This window comes from Pristiophorus japonicus, chromosome 1 (genome assembly GCF_044704955.1).
Source record: "Pristiophorus japonicus isolate sPriJap1 chromosome 1, sPriJap1.hap1, whole genome shotgun sequence".
Classification (NCBI taxonomy): domain Eukaryota; kingdom Metazoa; phylum Chordata; class Chondrichthyes; family Pristiophoridae; genus Pristiophorus; species Pristiophorus japonicus.
In genome coordinates, this window is record NC_091977.1 from 362,172,364 (window position 1) to 362,197,923 (window position 25,560).

Genomic DNA, 25,560 nt, shown 5'->3' on the forward strand with positions numbered 1-25,560 from the left:
TTTGACTTTGAATCATCAATGCAGTGATCTTTACTACTATGTGAGCTTCGCTTTGAAGCATTTTAAATAAACACCCCAGAAATGTTTATACCAGGTGGTTCTCCACCTGGTACTAATGGAAAGAACATTTGTTGCAAATGTTTAATTTTTCCCCTGCCAAGCACCAACAATGTTAATGGTGAGGCTCAAACATATGGTTGTTAACTGGTCCCCCATATGAAAACTGAGAAAATGCCTCTGTTTCTCCATATTTACTGAGTCACTAGTTAAATCGCAGGCACATGTGATTTTTAAAGTGTTATTTCTGAGATTTTGTTGGAGAGCTGTTAATTGTCGAGAAGAAGGTGGTCTCCTCTCATTATTCATTGAGAATTTTCAGGCCTCAGTCTTACTACTGAGTATTCCTTTTTCATTCAAGGAAGCAAAGTGACACAGAAACAAAACACATATATGTTGCATGGGCGACTTTAATCTACATATTGATTGGACTAACCAAACTGGTAGAAATGCGGTGGAGGAGGATTTCCTGGAGTGTATTATGGATGGTTTTCTAGACCAATATTTTGAGGAACCAACCAGAGAACGGGCCATCCTAGACTGGGTGATGTGTAATGAGAAGGGATTAATTAGCAATCTTGTTGTGCGAGGCCCCTTGGGGAAGAGTGACCATAATATGGTAGAATTCTTTATTAAGATGGAGAGTGACACAGTTAATACAGAAACTAGGGTCCTGAACTTAAGGAAAGGTAACTTTGACGGTATGAGGCGCGAATTGGCTAAATTAGACTGGCAAATGATACTTAAAGGGTTGACGGTGGATAGGCAATGGCAAACCTTTAAAGATCATATGGACGAACTTCAACAATTGTATATCCCTGTCTGGAGTAAAAATAAAATGGGAAAGGTGGCTCAATCGTGGCTAACAAAGGAAATTAAGGATAGTGTTAAATCCAAGGAAGAGGCATACAAATTAGCCAGAAAAAGCAGCAAACTGGAGGACTGAGAGAAACTTAGGATTCAGCAGTGGAGGACAAAGGGTTTAATTAAGAGGGGGAAAATAGAGTACGAGAGGAAGCTTGCCGGAAACATACAAACTGACTGCAAAATCTTCTATAGATATGTGAAGAGAAAAAGATTAGTGAAGACAAACGTAGGTGCCTTGCAGTCGGATTCGGGTGAATTTATAATGGGGAACAAAGAAATGGCAGACCACTTGAACAAGTACTTTGGTTCTGTCTTCACAAAGGAAGACACAAATAACCTTCCGGATGTACTAGGGGGCCGAGGGTGTAGTGAGAAGGAGGAACTGAAGATATCCTTATTTGGCGTGAAATTGTGTAAGGGAAATTGACGGGATTGAAGGCCGATAAATCCCCAGGGCCTGATAGTCTACATCCCAGGGTACTTAAGGAAGTGGCCCGAGAAATAGTGGATGCATTGGTGATAATTTTCCAGCAGTCTATCGATTCTGGATCAGTTCCCATGGACTGGAGGGTAGCTAATGTAACACCACTTTTAAAAAAGGAGGGAGAGAGAAAACGGGTAATTATAGAACAGTTAGCGTGATATCAGCAGTGGGGAAAATGTTGGAATCAATCATTGAGGATGAAATAGCAGCGCATTTGGAAAGCGGTGATAAGATTGGTTCAAGTTAGCATGGATTTATGAAAGGGAAATCATGCTTGACAAATCTTCTGGAATTTTTTGAGGATGTAATGAGTAGAATGGACAAGGGAGAACCAGTGGATGTAGTGTATTTGGACTTTCAAAAGGCTTTTGAAAAGGCCCCACACAAGAGATTGGTGTGCAAAATCAAAGAACATGGTATTGGGGGTAATGTACTGACATGGATAGAGAACTGGCTGGCAGACAGCAAGCAGAGAGGCGGGATAAACGGGTCCTTTTCAGAATGGCAGGCAGTGACTAGTGGAGTGCCGCAGGGCTCAGTGCTGGGACCCCAGCTCTTTACAATATATATTAATGATTTAGATGATGGAATTGGGTGTAATATCTCCAAGTTTGCAGATGACACTAAACTGGGTGGCGGTGTGAGCTGTGAGGAGGACGCTAAGAGGCTGCAGGGTGACTTGGACAGGTTAGGAGAATGGGCAAATACATGGCAGATGCAGTATAATGTGGATAAATGTGAGGTTATCCACTTTGGGGGCAAAAACGTGAAGGCAGAATATTATCTGAATGGCGGCAGATTAGGAAAAGGGGAGGTGCAGTGGGACCTGTGTGTCATGGTTCATTAGTCCTTGAAAGTTGGCATGCAGGTACAGCAGGCGGTGAAGAAGGCAGATGATATGTTGGCCTTCATAGCAGGGGGATTTGAGTATAGGAGCAGGGATGTCTTACTACAATTGTACAAGGCCTTGGTGGAGCCCCAGCTGGAATATTGTGTTCAGTTTTGGTCTCCTAATCTGAGGAAGGACATTCTTGTTATTGAGGGAGTGCAGCGAAGGTTCACCAGACTGACTCCAGGGATGGCTGGACTGACATATGAGGAGAGATTGGATCAACTGGGCCTTTATACACTGGAGTTTAGAAGGATGAGAGGGGATCTCATAGAAACGTATAAGATTCTGACGGGACTGGACAAGTTAGATGAAGGGAAGAATGTTCCCGGTGTTGGGGAAGTCCAGAACCAGGGGACACAGGATAAGGGGCAGGCCATTTAGGACTGAGATGAGGAAAAACTTCTTCTCTCAGAGAGTTGTTAACCTGTGGAATTCCCTGCCGCAGAGAGTTGTTGATGCCAGTTCATTGGATATATTCAAGATGGAGTTAGATATGGCCCTTATGGCTAAAGGGATCAAGAGGTATGGAGAGAAAGCGGGAAAGGGATACTGAGGGAATGATCAGCCATGATCTTACTGAATGGTGGTGCAGGCTTGAGGGGCCGAATGGCCTACTCCTGCACCTATTTTCTATGTTTCTATGTTTCTATGCACCATTTACTGCACACTGCAAGAGTCGTTAAATATGACCATTGCAACATGTAACATTACTGAGCAAACAACAACAATATAAATTGCTTTTCACTGTTATTAATAAAGAATTTTTTTAAAAGCCAGTTGAGGATTTTCTACCTACATGACACGCTGTGCACCCACAGCTGCCCATTGTGGAGCAGGTTATTGCCCTTGAATTTCACTATCTGTCTCCGCATAACACTTACTCTTAACAGTCAGAATCAAAGGATGGTTTGCATTTTCCCTTTTTGACTGAAATATTAATAAGTGTGCCATAGTTCTCTATTCTGGGTAACTCAATTCACTCTGAAGACAAATCTGTATGATAGGACTAGAGTAGCACAATTTACAATAATTGCTGAAGAAATTTGTTGGGAGTGATTCCTGTGCATAATCAGCGATTAGGAAGGCTTGAGTGGTTTGCATGAGCTGGAAGGGACTGCTCACATTACATTTATTTTTGAGGGAAAGGAAAACACATCAGAATTTAAGTTTTGCAGTAATCATATTTGAATTACTGAATCACAGTTTTCCCATCGAAAAGTTTAAGAATTGTAAATGTGTGACCCACTTGTAGTAATGACAAGCAATACTGAGACCATTGATTACAATTGAAATGTAGTTATAATTTAAATGGCCTTTGACTCAGATATTTTGTAGATCATAAGCATTCTTTCCTTGCATATTAATGCAAACATTAAATGTACCAAAGTGCTTTAATTTTTAATTTAAATGCTGATTTCCTTTCTCTTTTGTAGCGCTATGTGGTGGAGATATTCGAGGACCCACTGGTACTATTTTATCACCTGGTTACCCTGACTTTTACCCAAATTCATTAAATTGTACGTGGACTGTGGAAGTTTCCCATGGTAAAGGTAATGAACTATGTATATGAGTATTTTACTTATTCCTGCTTATAATTTGTCCAATCATATTCTAGTCATGCAGTCAATTTTAAGTTGAAAGGAATCTGTGTTGTAATAATATGCTGAAGATTTACTGAAAATGGCAATTATTTCACATGAAATAGGTCAACTGTGATCCTTAAGTATAACACTAATTCAATCACCAACACATTGGTTTCAGTGAAGAGAGTGAGCAAAGTTTATATATTGATTATAATCAGTGAAAGCAATACACTCTGCCTAGCAAAATTATTTGTTGAATTTGTATCTGTATAATCCAGAATTTGGAGGAGGCAGGGGTGGTGAGTTGGGATAGGAACTATAAGGTAGCCCCTGATCCAGGTAGAAGATAAATCAGAAATATCAACAAATCAGAAGGAACCTGATTCTGATACTTTACATGCCTGATGGCAGAGACGATGCATTTTTTTGGTAATACGGCATTACTCCTGCTTAAACATTGTACTAATGTACAAAAATACCATGCCTATTGTGTATCTGGAAGAAATTGGTCTTATCAGCATTTTAGGCACTCCTCAGTGGGATTAGAACTCTTTCTGTTTTCCCTCGGCAGGTAGTTCTAAGGTTAACTGGAAATCAGATGTAGTCAAAATTATAGCCCCAGTTTTAATTTGACTGCTTTGAAATCAATGAAGGTCCAGAAACTAATATCAACACTCTGTGGAACAGAAAAAAGACATTATTTGTGATACTGAATTCACACTACTTACACAGGAAGGAGAGAGAGTGAAGCTATAAGTAAAAATATTTCTGGGAAATTCATGTTAAATACTTTTACAGATTTATCTATGTCTCCAAGGAGTGACTATCAGGTTCAAGATGGAGCATTAACATCCTGAGTAACCCTACTAAGTTGTATTGGAATACAGACCTTAGTGGTCCAAGCTTTTAAACAGAAATTATTACAGCAGAAGAACCAGATTGAGATATAATTTGCCTTCGTATGTATGATATTGGAAGACCGTCTAGGCAGTTTCGATTAGTTCAAAACTCAGAGACACATTCCTATCAACAGTTGTCTGCATTGCTGTCTACCATTGTGAACATGGTAACATCACCAGCACCTACAGTGGTAACTTCAGTTATAGCAATCAGTATTGGAGTATCTCATGAATTCCCCAACTAATGTTATGAGTGCTTTCTGCTTTAACTTCCAAGATGCAATCACAGCCAGCTTCCACTTGCTTGGAGAACTCTTACAAGCAAACATAAAGGAGGGATTCTGAAACCATATAGCTACCCATTGCTTTATGCTCACACAGATCAGTAGCTAGCATGAAGGGATGTGCTCCATCAGTGGTCACTGTGGAGTAGCACAGTTCAAGGCAGCGGGAGATAATTTCAACAGCAATTCTGTGTCATCATGCAGTCCTGCATAGAAGACAGAAAGCATTAAGCACATAGCAACTACAGTACCAGAGACCCCCAGAACAGATGCAGGCTCATCATTGTTAGTCACAGATGTAGATAATGGACCTTCTGTACACTTGTAACATCTCAGTTGATCATGCAGCCATCCAACAGCATGACTCCTGCATCAAGGAAAGTAGTTAGCAGCAGAACATATCAACAATGAACACGGAGGAGTTCACAGCACAAAAGAGGCAAAGGTGCAACAAATTCAAGAAACATGTATACCACTAGTGCTGCACAACTTAATAAAATAAATTCACTGTTTGTGCATCTTGCAGTTTGTAATTTTTTTCATTATAAAGAAATAAAATATATTCGAATTATACGGCCCAGAAGAAGGCCATTCAGCTCATTGTGCCTGTGCCAAATCTTTGGAAGCTACACGATTAGTCCAACTCCCTGCTCTTTCCTCATAGAAACATATAAAATAGGAGCAGTAGTTGGCCATTCGGCCCTTCAAGTCTGCACCACCATTCAATATGATCATGCTGATCCTTTATCTCAACACCATATTCCCGCTTTCCCCCATACCCCTTGATGCCTTTTGTTTCTAGAAATCTATCTCCCTCTTAAATATATTCAGTGACTTGGCCTCCACAGCCTTCTGTGGTAGTGAATTCCACAGGTTCACCCCCCTCTGAGTGAAAACATTTTTCCTCATCTTGGTCCTAAATTTCCTACCCCGTATCCTGAGACTGTAACCCCTTGTTCTAGACTTCCCAGCCAGGGGAAACATCCTCCCTGCATCCAGTCTGTCCAGCCCCATCAGAATTTTATACGTTTCAATGCGATCCCCTCTCAATCTTCGAAACTCTATTGAATGCAGGCCTAGTCGACCCAATCTCTCCTCATACGACAGTCCTGCCATCCCAGGAATCAGTCTGGTGAACCTTCGCTGCACTCCCTCTATGGCAAATATATCTTTTCTTAGGTAAGGAGACCAAAATTGCACACAATACTCCAGATGCGATCTCACCAAGGCCGTGTATAACTGTAGTAAGACATCCTTGCTCCTGTACTCAAACCCTCTAACAATGAAGGCCAACATACTGCTTGCTGCACCTGCATGTTTGCTTTCAATGACTGGTGTACAAAGACACCCAGGTCCCTCTGCACATCGACACTTCCCAAGCTATCACCATTTAAATAATACTTTGTCCTTATGTTTTTCCTACCAAAGTGGATAACTTCACATTTATCCACATTATATTGCATCTGCCATGTGTTTGCCCACTCACTCAACCTATCTGAATCGCCTTGCAGCGTCTTTGCATCCCCCTCACAACTCACAATCCCACCTAGTTTTGTGTCGTCAGCAAACTTGGAAATATTACATTTGGTTCCCTCATCCAAATCATTTATATATATTGTGAATAGCTGGGCCCAAGCACTGATCCCTGTGGTACCCCACTAGTCACTGCCCGCCACCCCGAAAAAGACCTGTTTATTCCTACTCTCTGTTTCCTGTCAGTTAACCAATTTTCAATTCATGCCAATGCATTACCCCCAATCCTAAGTGCTTTAATTTTGCACACTAAGCTCTTATGTGGGACTTTATCAAAGGCCTTCTGAAAATCCAAATACACTACATCCACTGGTTCTACCTTAACTATTCTATCAGTTATATCCTCAAAAAACTCCAGTACATTTGTCAAACATGATTTTCCTTTCATAAATCCATGTTGACTTTATTTAATCACGTTGATATTATCTAAGTGTGTCGTTATCACATCCTTTATAATAGACTCCAGCATTTTCCCTACTACTGATGTTAGGCTAATCGGTCTGCAGTTCCCCATTTTCTCCTTCTCTCCATTTCTAAATAGTGGGGTTACATTTGCCACCCTCCAATCTGCAGGAACTGTTCCATAATCTATAGAATTTTGGAAGATGACAACCAATGCATCTACTATTTCCATGGCTACCTCTTTTAGTACTCTGGAATGCAGATCATCAAGGCCTTGGGGATTAATCTGACTTCAATCCCATTAGTTTCTCCAGCACTATTTTCTTACTAATAATCATTTCCTTTAATTCCTCTTGCTCACTAGACCCTTGGTTCCCTAACATTTTTGCGATGTTATTTGTGTCCTCATCCATGAAGACAGAACCGAAGTATTTATTTAATTGTTCTGCCATTTCCTTGTTCCCCATTACAAATTCTCCCGTTTCTTTCTGTAAAGGACCTACATTTGTCTTCACTAATCTTTTTCTTTTTATGTACTTGTAGAAATTTTTGCAGTCGGTTTTTATGTTCCTTGCAAGTTTACTCTCATAACCAATTTTCCCCTCTTAATCAATCTCTTGGTCCTTTTTTGCTGAATTCTAAACTGCTCCCAATCCTCAGGCTTGCTACATTTTTTGGCAACTTTGTATAACTACTCTTTGGATCTAATACTATCCTTCATTTCTTTTGTTAGCCATGGTTGGGCCACTTTTGTGTTTTTACACCAGAAAGGAATGTATAACTGTTGCAATTCATGCATTCGTTCCTTAAATATTAGCCATTGCCTATCCACCGTCATGCCTTTTAATGAACCTTCCCAATCTATCATATCCAATTCATTCCTTATTCCTTTGTTTAGATTCAGGACCCTAGTTTCTGATTGGACTACTTCACTTTCCATCTTAATAAGGAATTCGATCATGTTATGGTCACTCTTCCTTAAAGAACCCCGTACAACAAGACTGTTAGTTAACCCCTTCTCATTACACAATACCCAATCTAGGATAGCCTGTTCCCCAGTAAGCTCTTCAACATACTGGTCTAAAAAACCATCTTGTACACACTCCAGCAATTCATCTGCCACAGTATTATTACTAATTTGGTTTGGCCAGTCTATATGTAGATTAAAGTGACTTACAATTACTGTAGTATCCTTGCTACATGCATTTATAATTTTCTTTTTGATGCCAATCCCTACAGTACCTTGTAGAATGCTAAAGAGAAAAGAAAGGGAAGCAATGCAGGAAAGTGATTGTGGTAAGGATAACCAGATTATGTCAGGAAGGGACAGAGCATATAAACAAAAGGGTGCACTAACAAATAGGGTCCAGGTAAGAAAAAATAGCGATAAGACAAATAGGGCCTATAAACAACTCCCACCAATGGTTTCTGCCCCTTGGTGCTCCTTAGCTCCACCTAGACTGATTCTATATCTTGATTTTCTGAGCCAATATCCTTTATCGCTATTACTCTGATTTAATCCTTTACTAACAAAGCCACACCACCTCCCCCTCCTTCCTTTTTACCTGTCCTTCCAAAATATCGAATATCCTTGGATATTCAGTTCCCGACCCTGGTCACCCTGCAACCATGTCTCCATAATTGCAACTATATCGTATCCGCTTACATCTATTTACGCTGTTAATTTGTCTACCTTATTACAGGTGCTTTGTGCATTCAGATACAATGCTTTTAAATTTATCTTTTTAACATTATTAGACATTTTAACATTATTTTTTACTATAGCTCTATTTGTCTTATCACTATTTTTTCTTACCTGGACCCTATTTGTTAGTGCACTCTTTTGTTTGTATGCTCTGCCCTTCCTGACATAATCTGGTTATCCATACCACAATCACTTTCCTGCATTGCTTCCTTTTCTTTTCTCTTTAGCATTCTAAATTGCTCTCTACTGCGACCATCCCCCCCGCCACCGCCCCCCCCCCCCCTATTTAGTTTAAAGCCCTGTCTACCTCTATAGTTAGTCGGTTCACTAGAATTCTGGTCGCAGCATAGTTCAGGTGTAGTCCGTCCCCACGGAACAGCTCTCTCTTTCTCGAGTATTGGTGCCAGTGCCCCACGAATTTGAAACCCATTTTTCCCACACCCACCTCTGAGCCACGCATTCATCTCCCTGATTCTATTGACCCTATGCCAATTTGCTCATGGCTCAGGTAATAATGCAGAGATTATTACCTTTGTGGTTCTGCTTTTCAATAGTTCGACAAATGTTTCCTTTTCAAGTATATATCCAATTCCCTTTGAATGTTACTATTGAACCTGCTCCCAGTTCATAACAATTTGCTGCGTAAAATAAAATGTTCATCTCCCCTCTCATCCTGTTGCCAATCATCTTAAATGTGTCCTTTCGTTTCATGCACTCCTGCCAGTGGAAACAGTTCTACGGCATTTACTCTATCAAAACCATTCATAATTTTGAATACTTTTATCAAATCTCCCCTTAACCTTCTCTGCTCTAAAGAGAACAATTCCAGCTCCTCTGGTCTCACCACATAACTGAAATCCCTCATCCTTGATCTAATTCCAGTAAATCCCCTCTGCATCCTCACTATGGCCTTGACATCCTTCCTAAAATGTGGTGCTCAGAATTGGACACATGGACACATACTCCAGCTGAGGCCCAATCAGTGATTTATAAAGGTTTAGCATAACTTCCTTGCTTTTGTACTCTATGCCTCTATTTATAAAGCCCAGGATCCTGTATGCTTTTTTTTTTTAAAACAGCCTTATCCACTTGTCCTGACATCTTTAAAGATCTGTGAATGCCCAGGTCTCTCTGTTCCTGCACCCCCTTTAAAATGACAATTAATATTCTATGCTAGTTATTCAATTGTGATTTTTAACATGTTCAATGAGCGAGGTCAATTGGCCTTTTTCCCCATGTTTTTGCGAGAGATTCCAATGTTTGTTTTGAGTGATAGATATACTCAGATAACTGGTAATTAATATGCTGCTTCTCTGTCCCATTATTTTGCCACTCTTTAGGCATGTTCAGTATTGTGTGCAGTTTCACAGGTAAAGGAATTTTAACCCTATATTCTGTGAGGGATCGGCATTCGAAAAATTGATATTTGTCTTTTCACAACACACAGCATAATACAAGTTGGTCAAGTCCAATTTCTGACATACTCATGGCTAAAGTGTCTGTTATCTGCTAAGCATCATTTATCACTAAGAACATAAGAAATAGGATTTGGAGCAGGCTACCTGACCCTTCTAGCCTGCTCTGTCATTCAATAAGATCTTCTACCTCAATTCTACCTTCCTGCATTATCCACATATCCCTTAACTCCCTTAGATCCCAAACATTTATCGGCCTCTGTCTTGAATATACTCAATGACTGAGCACCACAGTTCTCTGGGGTAGAGAATGCCAAATATTTACAACCCATTGAGTGAAGAAATTTCTCCTCATCTCAGTCCTAAATAGCCAACCCCTTATTCAGAGACTGTGACCCATTGTTCTAGATTCCCCAGCAGGAGAAACAGTTTCTCAGCATTAAACCTGTCAAGCCCTATAAGAATGTTATATGTTTCACTGAGATCATCTCTCATTCTTCTAAACTCTAAGGAATGTAGGACTCGTCTACTCAATCTCTCCTCATAGGGCAATCCCCTCATCCCAGGAACCAGTCTAGTGAACCTTTGTTGCACTCCTTCGAAGACAAGTATGTATTTCCATAGATAAGGAGACCAGAACGGTACACAGTACTACAGGTGTGGCCTCACCAATGCCGTGTATAATTGTATTAAGACTTCTGTACTCTTATACTCTAATCTCTATGTAACAAAAACTAACATATCATTTGCTTTCCTAATTGCTTGCTGTACCTGCATATTAACGTTCTGTGATTCATGTACAAGGACAATCAGGTCCCTCTGAATGCATTTCCCAGTCTCTGATCATTCATCAATTATTCGGCTTTTTTGTTTTTCTGCCAAAGTGGATAACTTCACACTTCCCTACATTCTATTTAATTTGCCTCTAGGGAAGGTTTTTCAGGACAGGCCACATAAACTGGCCTAATCAGAACTGGAGTAACTCTCAGCTAGCCAAACTTCCCTAAATGGCCAGAAGTGGCGTAGGTGGCTGGAAAAAAAACGACTTAAAAAATTTGTAACTAACTGAGTTATGCTGGTGCAAATTGATTGGGGAAACTGGGGATTTTTAAGTTAGGCCAGAAAAAGCAGCCTGCTCAAAAAAAAACGGCACAAATACTGGGGAAAATTGAGCCATATATCACTCTGCAGCCTCTTTGTGTCCTCCTCACAGCTTACTTTCCCACCTAACTTTGTATCATTAGCAAACTTGGATACACTACACTCAGTCCCTTCATCTAAGTCATTAATATCGATTGTAAATAGCTGAAGCCCAAGCATGAATCTTTGCAGTACCCCGCTTGTTACAGCCTGCCAATCCTAAAAAGTCTAGTGTGTTACTGCTACCCTGTTTTCTGTCCATTAACCAATCCTCAATCCATGCTAGTATATTATCCACAATCCCATGAGCCCTAATTTTGTGTAATGACCTCTTGTGTGGCACTTTATTGAAAGCTTTTTGAAAATCAAAATACATTACATCCACTCATTCCCCTTATCTGCCCCTACTAGTTACATCTTCAAAAAACTCTAACAGCATTGTCAAACCTGATTTCTCTTTCATACAACCATGTTGACTCTGCCTAATCATATTACGATTTTCTAAGTGCCCTATTACCACGTCCATAATAATAGATTCTAGCATTTTTCCTACTACTGATGTCAGGCTAACTGGCCTTTAGTTCCCCATTTTTTTCTCTTCCTTCTTTCTTAAGTAGCGACATTATATTTGCTACTGTCCAATTCTTGGAGACTGTTCTAGAATCTAAGGAATTCTGGAATATTAATAAAAGTCCATCCACTATCTCTGAAGCTACCTCTTTTGGAGATAAGCAGATAAGGATCCCAATTCATCCTATAATCTTTCTATTTCTTAGCAAGTAGAATAGATATAGTATATCAAGGTAGTCAAGTGGTCAGAGATAAAAACCCGATTATGAACTTTCATGCAAGTCACCAGTAACACACTAGTCGAACTGTTAAATGTTTCACCCATAACACCTTTATACCCACTTTCAAATTCTTAATAGCTTCTATATATGGTTCTAAATTGGTGGAGTGTCAGGAATCCAACAAATGTTGAAGATTGAAGGGTGAGGAGTGCATTCTGTTGGAATACCCCATTGTGACACTGATTATATTTCTGAGTGATTGTCCAGACCTACATCTCCATTACTTGTATACTGTAGTTACTTCAGGATCTTATAGATCTGTGCTTCTGGATTACAAGAATGGACTATTGAAGTTAGGCTTTATCGGCTCAAATTTGGCCCACCATTTATTCGGTGCACTCACGTGAGATGCGCCGACTTCCTCGGATAAAAACGGCGCCAAAAAGTTGTCCCCGCATTCTGGCCGCTCTGTGGCCTCTCCCATGGCTTGGTGCGGCGTGGCAATTCAATTAGGGGGAGGAGCTAGGGCCCTGCACTCAAAAGAGTGCCGGCAGCTCAATGCATGTGCACTGGAGGTTTTGTGCATGCGCAGTAGCTCGTCTGCAGCATGGGATCCGATGTCCCGCCCCTATCCCAGGCCGACTGGCCTCACAATCCGGCCGGCCCGTTGACTTCCCGGGCTGAGGTAGGACTTGAGTTTAATTTTTATTTATTGATGGTTGTGCTTTGTTTAGTGAGGGGAGTTTTGATGGCAGGGGTGGGGGGGAGGAGGAGAGTTTTGATGGGGGGGGGGAAGAGTTTTGATCCGGGGGGGAGAATGTTTTGATTGGAGGGGGAAGTTTTGATAAGGCGGGGGGAGGAGGAGAGTTTTGATGGGGCGGTGGGGGGGGTGAAGAGTTTTGATCCGGGGGGGGGAGTGTTTTGATTGGAGGGGGGTGTTTTGATAAGTCGGGGGGAGGAGGAGAGTTTTGTTGGGGGGGTGGGAGAAGAGTTTTGATCCGGGGGAGGAGAGTGTTTTGATCGTGGAGGGGGGATTTGATTTTCGTTGGGGGGGGGAGAGAGTTTTGATGGGGGTGGGGAGTTTTGATGGGGGGGGTGATAACTGTTTTTATTTGGATATTTTGAAAAAATTATGTAAATATGTTTTGTCTCTTTACTTCTTTTATTTTTGTAGTTCAAGCTTTCATGAATGCTTCTGTTGTACAGTAAATTAACTTTTCAAAGTTTGTCATATGTCCTGTATAGCTGTTTGATCCTATTCACATTCTTTAGTCAAGTCATTAAGTACCTACCGGTGCTGATTTCTTAACTCTCCGCAAGGGTTTTCTGTGCATACGCTGGCCTAAGTTAGTTTGGAGCCACTATTAGCTGTGCAAAGTGGCCTAAATGGCCAAAACGGGCGTAGATGCCCGGTAATGCCCCCTTTTGAAAAAAAAGAACAAAAAAATTCTTAACTAACTCAATTACACTGGCACAAACTAAATGTGCAGAATGGAGATTTTTAAGATACTCCAGAAAAATCCCAAAAAATGGAGCAACTCCTGGGCAAATTTAGGCAAATAAATCAAGTATATGTGTGAGAGAAAAGCTTAAAAAAGATAAAGATTGGAGGACATGGCTCAGTTAGGACAATTTGCCTGATCACAATATCATCGGGGATTGGATGGACATGTGTTCATCCAATCCTCTTCTTTTGATTACAGGGCATCAAATTATGGGGATCTCAATAAAGAAACTTGTCAAGATCAACAGTTGCTGCACCTTGTTTCAAGGGATGAGCACCTTCAAATCCAACTTTCACAAATTAACAATTCAGACCCATTTGGTTTATGCTTTGTATTTAGTTTTCATTGCTAGTGAATGCAAATGATTTAGATTTTTTCTTAATGGTTGTGATATTTTTACTAGTACTATTCCATTGAAAAATGCGCTTGTATAATGCTAGTTAATTCATCAGTATCAAGGGTCACATAGTGAGTGTTGATCTGTCCTATAAATGACAGTTGAAATATACATAGGCTATTGATTCACTATGGTTTTAAAGGACATTGCCAGTGTTGCTTCTGCAGTTTTTTTAATTACAAATAAATTGCTTTATAAATTCTAATCAATTCTTTGATAAACCATTTTGCAAATTTAATGTAGTTGTGCCAGACAGAGCAGCAGGGATTGTTGTAATAAGAAATAATCTTCAAGTGAGGAAGCTTTTGTTTGAATGAGCATCTGTTCAATGAAAGAAAATACATTGGTGATTCTTGCCTGACTGTAAGCCATTAATGAAATTAGAATGAGATTTAAACTCATTTCGTTTTCATTTTTTGTAGGTGTACAGTTCACCTTTCACACCTTTCACCTGGAGGATCATCATGACTACTTTCTAATCACAGAGAATGGCAGCTTTACTCAGCCTCTAGCACGGCTGACTGGCTCAGAACTTCTTACACCAATTAATGCTGGTCTCTATGGAAATTTCAAGGCTCAATTACGCTTCATTTCAGACTTTTCAATATCATACGAAGGATTTAATATTACATTTTCAGGTGAGAAAATAGGCATGTGATATACTAATCATTATTAAAAGAAATTGTTGAATATGAAATAATCAATCTTAATTTTAACACAGAAGAGACATTTTTAAAAAACAGATATGTTGTAGATCTGAAATGAAAACAGAAAGTGTTGGAAAGTAGTTAGAATATTTAAACTCTTGACCTCTACCGATTGTTTTCGCCTCCCTTCTTACTTGTTGGCATTCTTGGGCTTGTGATTCCAGTTCTGTGAGAGGTCAAACCTGAAATATTAATCTTTCTTAAATTTCAGGTGCCAATTGATCTGTAAGACATTTCCAGCATTTTCCACTTCTGTTATTTAAATACAACTGTTTTAAAGTGTCTGTTTCAGATCTTATAGATGTTTAAACTTACAAATAGTTTTCTTTTTCGAGACCTTTTTTAAAAAAAAATATGTTTCTTAACACATCTCTATGGTGATACTGGCAGAATACAACTTGGAACCCTGTGAAGACCCAGGCAATCCAACATTTGGCAAACGTATAGGGACATCTTTTGGGATTGGCGATTCTCTAACTTTTTCCTGTACACCTGGTTACCGTCTGGAAGGTGCATCGCAGATCATATGTCTAGGAGGTGGTCGGCGTGTGTGGAGTGCACCTCTGCCAAGGTGTGTGGGTACGTGGTCAGCTGCTTTTGTTTACTCGTACATGTAGTTGTGGTTTATGGAGTTGTAGTTAATAGCATGCACAGGATAATAAAACATTTAGTCACAGCAGTGTTCATATTGGATTCAGCAATAGACAATATTAGGGTTTGAGTAGGATAGAATGAGATATCCTTTCATGGTTGACTTGGGTTCTAAAATTATTGACTGACTCTTAGCAATCTCTATGTAATGTAGGTGAAAATGGATCAAATAGCAATTGATTAAGCTCGTTGAAATCCAATAGCCTGAAGATAGAATAATGAGGTCCTGTAATTAAAGATTTAGGTCAGAGAAAATGATTTCACTAATGGGGAAAAAGATCATTGTTAACTTGGAGGAGGGGCTATTCAATTGAAAATAATTGTTCAACAATAAAATAAAGACAAGATTATGTTAAAATGAAAGTTGGTCATTTTGGGAACATAACAAAAATGTCCTGATTTAAATAATAGTCAAATGCTGAATATTCTAGACTGTACTACCAACGAGCCATAAAAATGCAAGTAGAAATGTCTTTCTCATGGCTGGATGAACTATTTTCCTATCTGTTGACAGTATAATATTCTACTTAGTCAATTTGAAAAAATTCTGGATCAAGCACATTTACTTTACTTTTAGTTTAATTGGTGTGAAAATAAAACCATTAGAAACTGCAATTAATCCCAGCCCATAAAAGACCTTTTACATTTGTCTTCATTATTTCATCTTTTTCACTTTATTTTCTCTTCTTACTACTCCTATCCTGAAGACAGTGACAATTATTGGAGTCTCAACAACAGCTCTCTGATATCTTGTCAAATGAACTTTCTTCATATGTGATCCTGGGCAGCTAAACCCATCTGGTCTTTAACTGATCCGCATGCAAGTATGTCCAGTAGAGATTACTTGATAGTGATATGCAAGGGAAATGCTTTGCATATTTATCCTTGTCCTAGTATGGGAATGCCCAGGCCAAGTGAAGAACCTCTATTCCTGCACCAGCTGAGATTGGCTAACAGCACAGACTAAGACTGAAACATAGAAGTTTCCTGTTCTGCATGGTTAACTACCACACAGCATACTGAGCCATTGGGGATCGTTGTTTATTTCAGTTTCTAAATTTTCAAGATATATGGCATGTATTGCTGTTTAGAATGATGTACTAATGTAACGCCTGTATGCATTGGAAATGAATAGGAAGGTTTTGACTTTGGGTTCACATTCAGATTTTCTAAATGTAAAGATTACATGGTGAGCAAGAATTCAGCCTTTCCCAGCCTGCCAACGACCCAGCACGTCTTAAGTATAAAAGACCAAATAGTACAAGTTCTTATTATTGCTTACTAAAACTATGAAACAATTAAATAAGGTAGTTTAATAAACAAAGGTAATAATCTACGGATTACTCCCAGTGCCACGAGCTAATGAGTACAGAAATAGGAGGATAGAGCAGATGAATACATGGCTAGAGAGATGGTGCAGGCGGGAGGGCTTTAGTTTCCTGAGGCATTGGGACTGCTTCTGGGGGAGGTGAGACTGTACAAGCCGGACGGGTTGCACCTCAACAGAGCCAAGACCAATATCCTCGCGGGGGGGGATTGCTAGTGCTGTTGGGGAGGGTTTAAACTAGCTTGGCAGGGGGATGGGAACCTGAAAATAGATTCAGTAGTGAGGGGAGTAAAGCTGGAATTAGAAAGCAAAAATAAAGAAAGTGAGTTTGAAGGAGAGAGGAAACAAGCAGGAAAAAATGGTAAAAAAATCAAATTTAAAGGCACTTTGTCTAAATGCACGTAGCATTTGTAACAAAATAGATGAGTTGACAGCACAAATTGAGACAAATGGGTATGATCTGATAGCCATTACAGAGATGTGGTTGCAAGGTGACCAGGACTGGGAATTAAATATTCAGGGGTATTTGACAATCTGGAAGGACAGACAGAAAGGAAAAGGAGGTGGGGTAGCTCTATTGATAAAGTATGGAATCACTGCAATAGTGAGAACCGATATTGGCTCAAATGATCATGACGTTGAAACAGTTTGGGTGGAGATAAGGAATAATAAGGGGAAAAAGTCACTGGTGGGCATAGACTATAGGCCCCCTAACAGTAGCGACTCTGTTGGTCGGAGCATAAACCAGGAAATAATGGGGGCTTGTAAAAAGGGAACAGCAATAATCATGGGTGATTTTAACTTCCATATTGATTGGACACATCAAATTGGTCATGGTAGCCTTGAGGAAGAGTTCATAGAGTGCATAAGGGATGGGTTCCTTGAGCAGTATGTAATGGAACCAATCAGGGGGCAGGCTATCTTAGATCTGGTCCTGTGTAATGAGACAGGATTAATAAACAATCTCCTAGTAAAGGATCCCCTTGGAATGAGTGATCATAGCATGATTGAATTTCAAATTCAGATGGAGGGTGAGAAAGTTGGATCTCTAACCAACGTACTAAGCTTAAATAAAGGAGATTATGAAGGCATGAGGGCAGAGTTGGCTAAAGTGGACTGGGAAAATAGATTAAAGTGTAGGATGGTTGATGAACAGTGGTGTACATTTAAGGAAAAATTTCACAACTCTCAAGAGAAATATATTCCAGTGAGAAGGAAGGGATGTAAGAGAAAAAAGAGCTATCCATGGCTAACTAAAGAAATAAAGGACGGTATCTAATTAAAAACAAGGGCATACAAAGTGATCAAATCTAGTGGGAGGACAGAAGACTGGGAAGCTTTTAAAAACCAGCAAAGAATGACTAAAGAAAATGATTAAGAAATAGAAGTTAGATTATGAAAGTTAACTAGCACAAAATATAAAAACAGATAGCAAGAGTCTCTATAGGTATATAAAAAGGAAAAGAGAGGCTAAAGTAAATGTTGTTCCCTTAGAGGACAAGACCGGGGAATTAGTAATGAGGAACATGAAGATGGCAGAAACTCTGAACAAATATTCTTTTATCAGTCTTTACGGTAGAGGACATTAACAATATCCCAACAGTGGATAGTCAAGGGACTATAGGGAGGGGGGAGGAACTTAACACAATCACAATCGCTAAGGAGGTGGTACTCAGTAAGATAATGGGACTAACGGCAGATAAATCCCCTGGACCTGATGGCTTGCGTCCTAGGGTCTTAAGAGAAGTAATGGCAGAGATTGTGGATTCATTGGTTGTAATTTACCAACATTCCCTGGATTCTGAGGAGGTCCCAGCAGATTGGAAAACTGTAAATTTAACGCCCCTATATAAAAAAAGAGGCAGACAAAAAGCACGAAACTACAGACCAGTTAGCCTAGCATCTGTGGTTGAGAAAATGTTGGAGTCCATTATTAAAGAAGCAGTGGCAGAACATTTGGTAAAGCAAAATTCGGTCAGGCAGAGTCAGCATAGATTTATGAAGGGGAAGTCATGTTTGACAAATTTGCTGGAATTCTTTGAGGATGTAATGAACAGGGTGGATAGAGAGGAACCAGTGGATGTGGTGTATTTGGATTTCCAGAAGACATTTGACAAGGTGTCACATAAAAGGTTACTACATAAGATAAAAGTTCACGGGGTTGAGGGGTCATATGGCCTACTCCTGTTTCTATTTCTTATGTTCTTATCCTGCTATTTACTTAAGAACATAAGAGCATCTCCCATTTCGATCTATGGTCAGCAATTTTCCTAAATATTATTAAATGGACCAAAAGACTCAGTTCAATGGCACATGTCAACCATGAACCATATATTTTTCCCTGACTCCTGGAGATTTGATGAACATGTGCACACCATGTGACCACTCTGCCTACACACGTTTACTATCGCTAAGCTGGTCATCCACCCACCATAAGGCCATACCTTTTTTTTCAGCTGGACTACCAGTGATCAGATGAATGTACAAACATACAAAATTGACTGGCAGGAAAAGACCAGCTGACCAATCAAGCCTGCTCCACACCTTGATGACCGGACCATCATGGCTAAACACCTCTTGCCATGCTCCCACAGCCATGTAATATCCTGGGAGAGCCAAAAAACAGGGCCAATAAGACAAAAAAATACTCTGTAAAATCCTCTCCAACTCCATTTTGACAATCATAACAGGTCTAGGCGATTACATGGACCAAATATTAGCTTTTAAGACAATTATCTTCTATATGATACGATCTCTGCCTTAATCAGGAACTGGTCCAGATCCCTGTTGAAGGCATGCAGAGAATCAGCACCTACCACAATAGCCAGCAATGTATTCCAGAAGCTCACAATTTTCTGGGGAAAAAACAACTAGGAATCATAGAATTATAGAATGATTACAGCACAGAAGGAGGCCAATCAGCCCGTAGAGCCCGTGCCATTTCGCTCCAAGAACACTTCAGCTAGTCCCACTCCCTTGCCCTTTCCCTATAGCCCTGCAATTGTTTTTCTGTCTGGTACTTAGCCAATTCCCTTTTGAAAGCCATGATTGAATCTGCTTCCATCACCCTTTCAGGCAGTGCATTCCAGATCCTAACTACTTGCTGCTTAAAAAAGTTTTCCCTCATGTCGCCTTTGGTTCTTCTGCCAATCACCTTAAATCTGTGTCCTCTGGTTCATGACTCTTCCACCAATGGGAAAAGTTTCTCCCTATCTACTCTGTCTTGACCCCTCATGATTTTGAACATTTATCAAATCCCCTCTCAATCTTCTCCGTACTAAGGCGAACAACCCCAGCTTCTCCAGTATATCCATGTAACTGAAGTCCCTCATCCCTGGAACTATTCTTGTAAATCTTTTCTGCACCCTCTATAAGACATTCACATCCTTCCTTAAATTGGAAGAAAAGCCTAGAATTGAATACTCCAGTTGAAGCTGAACCAGTGTTTTATAAAGGTTCCTCATAACTTCCTTGCTTTTGTACTCTATGCCTCTATTTATGAAGCCCAGAATCCCGTATGCTTCTGTATACTTCCAATTCTGTGTCATCAAATTTTTAAATTGTGCCCTCTACACCCAAGTATAGGGGCTAGCTTTTCCATTATTTTTGGATGCATACCACCCACTTAACATCCATTTTAATGCTGAAATGAGGTGTAACGCCCATATATCGCCCATTTAGGCACAAAATGGAAACTGACTCCCATTTCTCGGTCACTTATCGCTGAGCGTTACTTTCGGCATGTACACAACGGCGAGAAAAAATAATACCGCCCGCCCACATTTTTGGGGCGGAATCATCAGAATGAGCGAACCCAACGCTCATAATATCGCCCAACGTTTCTTTCAGCACGTACTTAACGCCGAGATTTAATAATACCGCCCGCCCAATATATTGCCCAGCGTCACTTTCAGCACCTCGCACACATATCACCCACAACCTCGTTCGCCGAAAAAACCGCTGCAAAAAAGTTGAACTGATCTGAACTAATCACAACGGTGTGGACTCCATTTTGTAAATCGCAGGTCACTTCATTAAAAAGGCTGCTTCAACTTCGGGGGAGTTTGGATATACTCTAGAATTCTTTTCACGTGATGTGACCATCTGAACAGACATCTTATCATACTGTGGATGATTAGGTTTTACTGAAGGTGTCTTAGTGGGGAAATTTATTGCTTGTGAACAATCGGCATTGTACTTATTGTTATTTGAATGGAACCAGCCATTTCTCAGCCTGCATCGATTACAACGCAGATGCTGCAGAGTGCAAATGGCACAACGTCTAATCCATTACGTGCCCAATCTAAGACGTGCAAGACTGATGAGGAGAACCAGACCATACACCCCCCGCACTTACAGGGAGAAGAGGTCTTACCTCGACGTGTCCGAGAACACCTGCTTTCAGAGACAGCACGTCCACAAAGTGATGATCACTGAAATATGCCAGCTCATCAGGGCAGATCTGCAGCCTGCCAGCACCTACAGGACCTCACTGTCCATTGAGGTCAAGGTTACTGTGGCGCTGTCATTCTACGTGTCCGGTTCCTTTCAGACCTCTGCGGTCGACATTTGCACTATATCTCAGCATGCCACACATTGCTGCATTAGACAGGTCACTGAAGCCCTGTACGCATGTAGGATGGACTTTATCAGCTTCCCTATGACCATGGAGGCTCAGACTGGCATGGCTCTTGGATTCTACCGAATTGCTAACTTCCCCAAGGTGCAGGGAGCAATGCACTGTACACACATCACCACGCGGGCACCTTCTCAGGACGCAGAGGTTTTTCACAACCGAAAAGGAAGTCACTCCCTGAAGATCCAACTCGTTGTCGACCACAACCAGATAATTATGGCAGTGAATGCCAAATTTCCAGGCAGCATCGATGAGGCTCACATCCTGCATCAGTGCGCTGTATCTGACATATTTATCAGTCAACTACAAGGTCAATGCTGGATGCTTGGTGACAAACAATATGGCCGAGCCACCTGGCTGATGACCCCACTGTGTGGCACCCACACCGAGGCCGAGAAGCGATACAACCAGAGCCACAGAGACACATGCAATGTGGTCCAGAAAACTATTGGTATGTTAAGCAGCGCTCAGGAGGGGAGTTACAATACAACCCTGATCAGGTAACTCAATTTGTGGCTGTGTGCTCCATGCTGCACAACTTGGCTATCAGGAGGGGGCAAGAATTGCCAGAAGGGACTGATGGTCCAGCTCAGGAGAGAGAGGAAGAGGAGGACGAGGGGCTGGACGCTGACCTATGGCCAGACAATCAGGCTGACTATGCAACCATGCCCATGCCCCCTTCAGACCACAGGAAAGAGCCCATGGTGGCTACATAACTGCAAGATTCTTAAGTCAGGAGCTCAAAATGAACGCTTTGCCTGAAAGAACGTGCTGTTATTGACAAAGCTGACACACTGCTGTGTATGTGCAGCTCACACATCAATTGGTGGGCATCACCTTAGTGCTAGTTAAAGTTTAAGTTGATTCAAGTGAAGTTTAATACACCCTTTCATGTTAAGGAGTCACCAGTGTGTAACAGTCCAGCTATCTGAGACAATGCGCAACAAGGTTATGTTAAATAAAAAACATTTAATATGACCATTGGTCTGAAATCATAAGTATAACGGTCAAAATCACTCCACCCCCCCACCCCACCCCACAACACTTTTTAGAACATTGACATCAATCAAATGGTCAACATGTCCAGCAACACAGAACACAAATGCAAACCAACAGGGTGGCTCCCTCCCCCCAGACATTACAACAAATTGCATATACCAAGATGGAGATATAACACAGCCATCAACTGTGGACATGCACCTCACTTTCCTTCCCCGGCTTCTCCCCACCTCTATCCTTCCCCTCCTCACTCCACGCCGCCTGGCCAAGGCGCTCCTCAGGTGGTGCCTCACTGGGGGGGATGAAGGCAGAGCTGATGATTGCACGGATACAGGAATGGGGGGTACCGTGGTGGGAACATTCTCAGATCCAGAAGCAGGATCTTTCTCCTGCCTCTCATGTGTCGTTGGCAGTGGTGGTGCGGAACCTAGGGGTGGAGTGCCGCGCTCCGCGACCACTGGGGGGCCTGTGCCAGCAGTGTTCCTGACTATCACCTCCAGGGCCTCCGCCATCCGTGGAACATACTCTGTCATGGTGCCGGAGATGCTGGCCAGTTTTCGGGATATGCCCCCCAATGCCTGTAGGATCTGGTGACCAATGTCAACAGTCTTCCTGGACAACTCGACCATGTCACCCCTCTCATCTGGTGCTCGTGGAGCAGACCTGTCACATCTACAACACCTCCGCGGGTTGACGCCGTCCTGGGGACACCTGGGGTGCCCTATGGCAAAGTGCTTCGGCTCGGTACCTCCAGAGTGGAGGTGGGAATGGCTGGAGGAGCACTAGATGGCCTTAGGGTCGAATACCTTCTGGAGCGTGGTGATGCAGCTCCTCAAAGTTGAGAACGGATCCAGCTGATTGACGGGTGAGAATCGGAGCTCCTCAGCACCAGATGTAGGATCGTCCACCAAGTCGGGCCCCACGTCCCCACCTTCTGGGCTCAGTGGTCTTGCCTTGGGATGTGCTGCTGGCTGAGCTGCAAAACACAAATGAGGTTATTAGAGGAGAAGGTGGTGTTAGGGTCACAAGGTGAGTCCAGCGTTACACACAGCATATGCACGACAAAAGCACCACCGCTCTCAAAATCATCACAGGCATCACTTTTTATGACCATCAACACATTCTGCATTGCAATGATTCTCATGAGGCCAGCATTATTTAGAGGACACTTTTACCAATCATCTATTATTGTTCGGACATGAATGGGTGTGGCATCTATTGACTTCACATCACGCAATGGTGTATACTTTACTCACGTGGCATCACTTCAGGTTCTGCAGCTGCCTGCGTGGCTGACTGGGGGTGGGTCCCGACAAGTGAGAGCACCCGCTCCTCGTTGTCAGTGAGGTCGATGAGACCACCTCGGCTATCTCGGCCCATATCTTCTGGTAGGCCTTTGGGGTGGGCTTCCCATGCCCTCCCTGTGTCAATTGACCCCAGTGTGACTCGACCTCCTGCATGAGGAGGCATTTGCCTCGTCCGTGAACCTCCTCGCTCTCTTTTGTCCTCCCATTTGTTCCTCTCCCAGCTCACTGCTCTTACCAGCATCAGTCTGCACAGCGTGCTGTGTCGCCTCCTCCACTCCCTCCATTATAAGCACCAAATTCGAGAAAATATCTGGCTGGTAACAGCTAACTTTTTTCGCACAATCTGCTGTAAAGCTCGAAGCTCTCCCTCCTACCTCCCAAAGCAGCCAAACAAGCACCAACACCACACCCACACACGACTTCACTCCCTCTCTGCTCTCCCTCTCTCTGTCTCCTCTTATGTGCATGTAATGTTGACCCCTGACCTCCTGAATCACGGGAAATGAGTGTTGCCATGCCATTGCTAAGGACGGCGACACTTTACGGCAGAAGGTCAGAGAGATTTAACGCTAACGCCCATTCTAGATTGCTCACGGTAATGCCCATTTTTTAAAATGGAAACTAGGGGCTTTGAAAATGGACAAGAATCCGTTGATCTGAAAACCCATATTTACCGCCCACCCCGGAAATAACGCCCATTTTTGGCCGATCTGCACAAAAGTGGAAAATCTAACCCTAAGTCATTAATATATATCAAGAAAAGCAGTGCTCCTAGTACCGACCCCTGGGGAATACCACTGTATACCTTCCTCCGGTCCGAAAAACAACCGTTCACCACTACTTTATGTTTCCTGTCACTGAGCCAATTTTTTATCCATACTGCCACTGTCCCGTTTATTCCATGGGCTTCAACTTTGCTGGCAAGCCTATTATGTGGCACTTTGTCTATTGCTTTTTACAAATCCATGTACATTATGCCAACCATGTTGCCCTCATGAACCCTCTCTGTTACTTCATCAAAAAACTCAATCAAGTTAGTTAAACATGATTTGCCTTCAACCATTCCATGCTAGCTTTCCTTAATTAATCCACACTTGTCCAAGTGACTGTTAATTTTGTCCCGGATTATCATTCTAACAGCTTCCCCACTACCGAGGTTAAACTGACTGGCCTGTAGCTGCTGGGTTTATCCTTGCACCCTTTTTTGAACAAGGGTGTAACATTTGAAATTCTGCAGTCCTTTGGCACCAGCCCCGATTCCAAGAAGGATTGGAAGATTATGGCCAATACCTCCACATTTTCTACTTTTACTTCCCTTAGCATCCTAGGATGCATCCCATCTGGTGACTTATCTACTTTAAGTATAGCCAGCATTTCCAGTATCTCCTCCATATTCATTTTTATCCCATCCAGTATCACAACTAACTCTTTCAATGTGACTTTGGCAACATCTTCTGCCTTGGTAAAGACAGATACAAAATACTCATTTAATACCTCAGCCAGGCCCTCTGCCTCTATGCGTAGGTCTCTAGTTTGGCCCCAAATCAGCCCCACCCCACTCTTACTACCCATTTACTATTTATATGCCTATAAATGTCTTTTGGATTCCATTTTATATTCGCCGCCAATCTGTTCTCATACTCTCTCTTTGCCCCTCTTATTTCCTTTTTCACTTCCCTCTGAACTTTCTATATTCAGCCTGGTTATCACTTGTATTCTCAACCTGAAATCTGTTATATGTCCCTATTTTCTGCTTCATCTTCCTCTCTACCTCTTTCGACATCCAAGGAGCTCTGGCTTTGGTTGCCCGACCCTTCCCCTGCGTGGGAATGTACAAAAGAAAATGTGGATTCCTTACAGGCTGAGACAGGAAAAATTATAATGGGGAATTAGGAAATGACAGAGAAATTAAACAAATACTATGGGCCCGAACTTGATCAGAGTTCCGCCCACAGCCACCGAGGTTCCGCCCGAAAAAA

General features: G+C 41.7%; 1 protein-coding gene across 1 annotated transcript in view; it reads left to right on the forward strand.

Annotated features, from left to right (window-relative positions):
- Positions 1-25,560, forward strand: part of csmd3b (CUB and Sushi multiple domains 3b) — a 3,002,015-nt gene that overhangs the window by 2,357,246 nt on the left and 619,209 nt on the right. Inside the window, exons 19-21 of the mRNA XM_070874966.1 lie at positions 3,734-3,850; positions 14,377-14,592; positions 15,052-15,240. Coding sequence (XP_070731067.1) covers positions 3,734-3,850; positions 14,377-14,592; positions 15,052-15,240 — 522 coding nt within the window. The remainder of the gene's footprint in view (positions 1-3,733; positions 3,851-14,376; positions 14,593-15,051; positions 15,241-25,560) is intronic.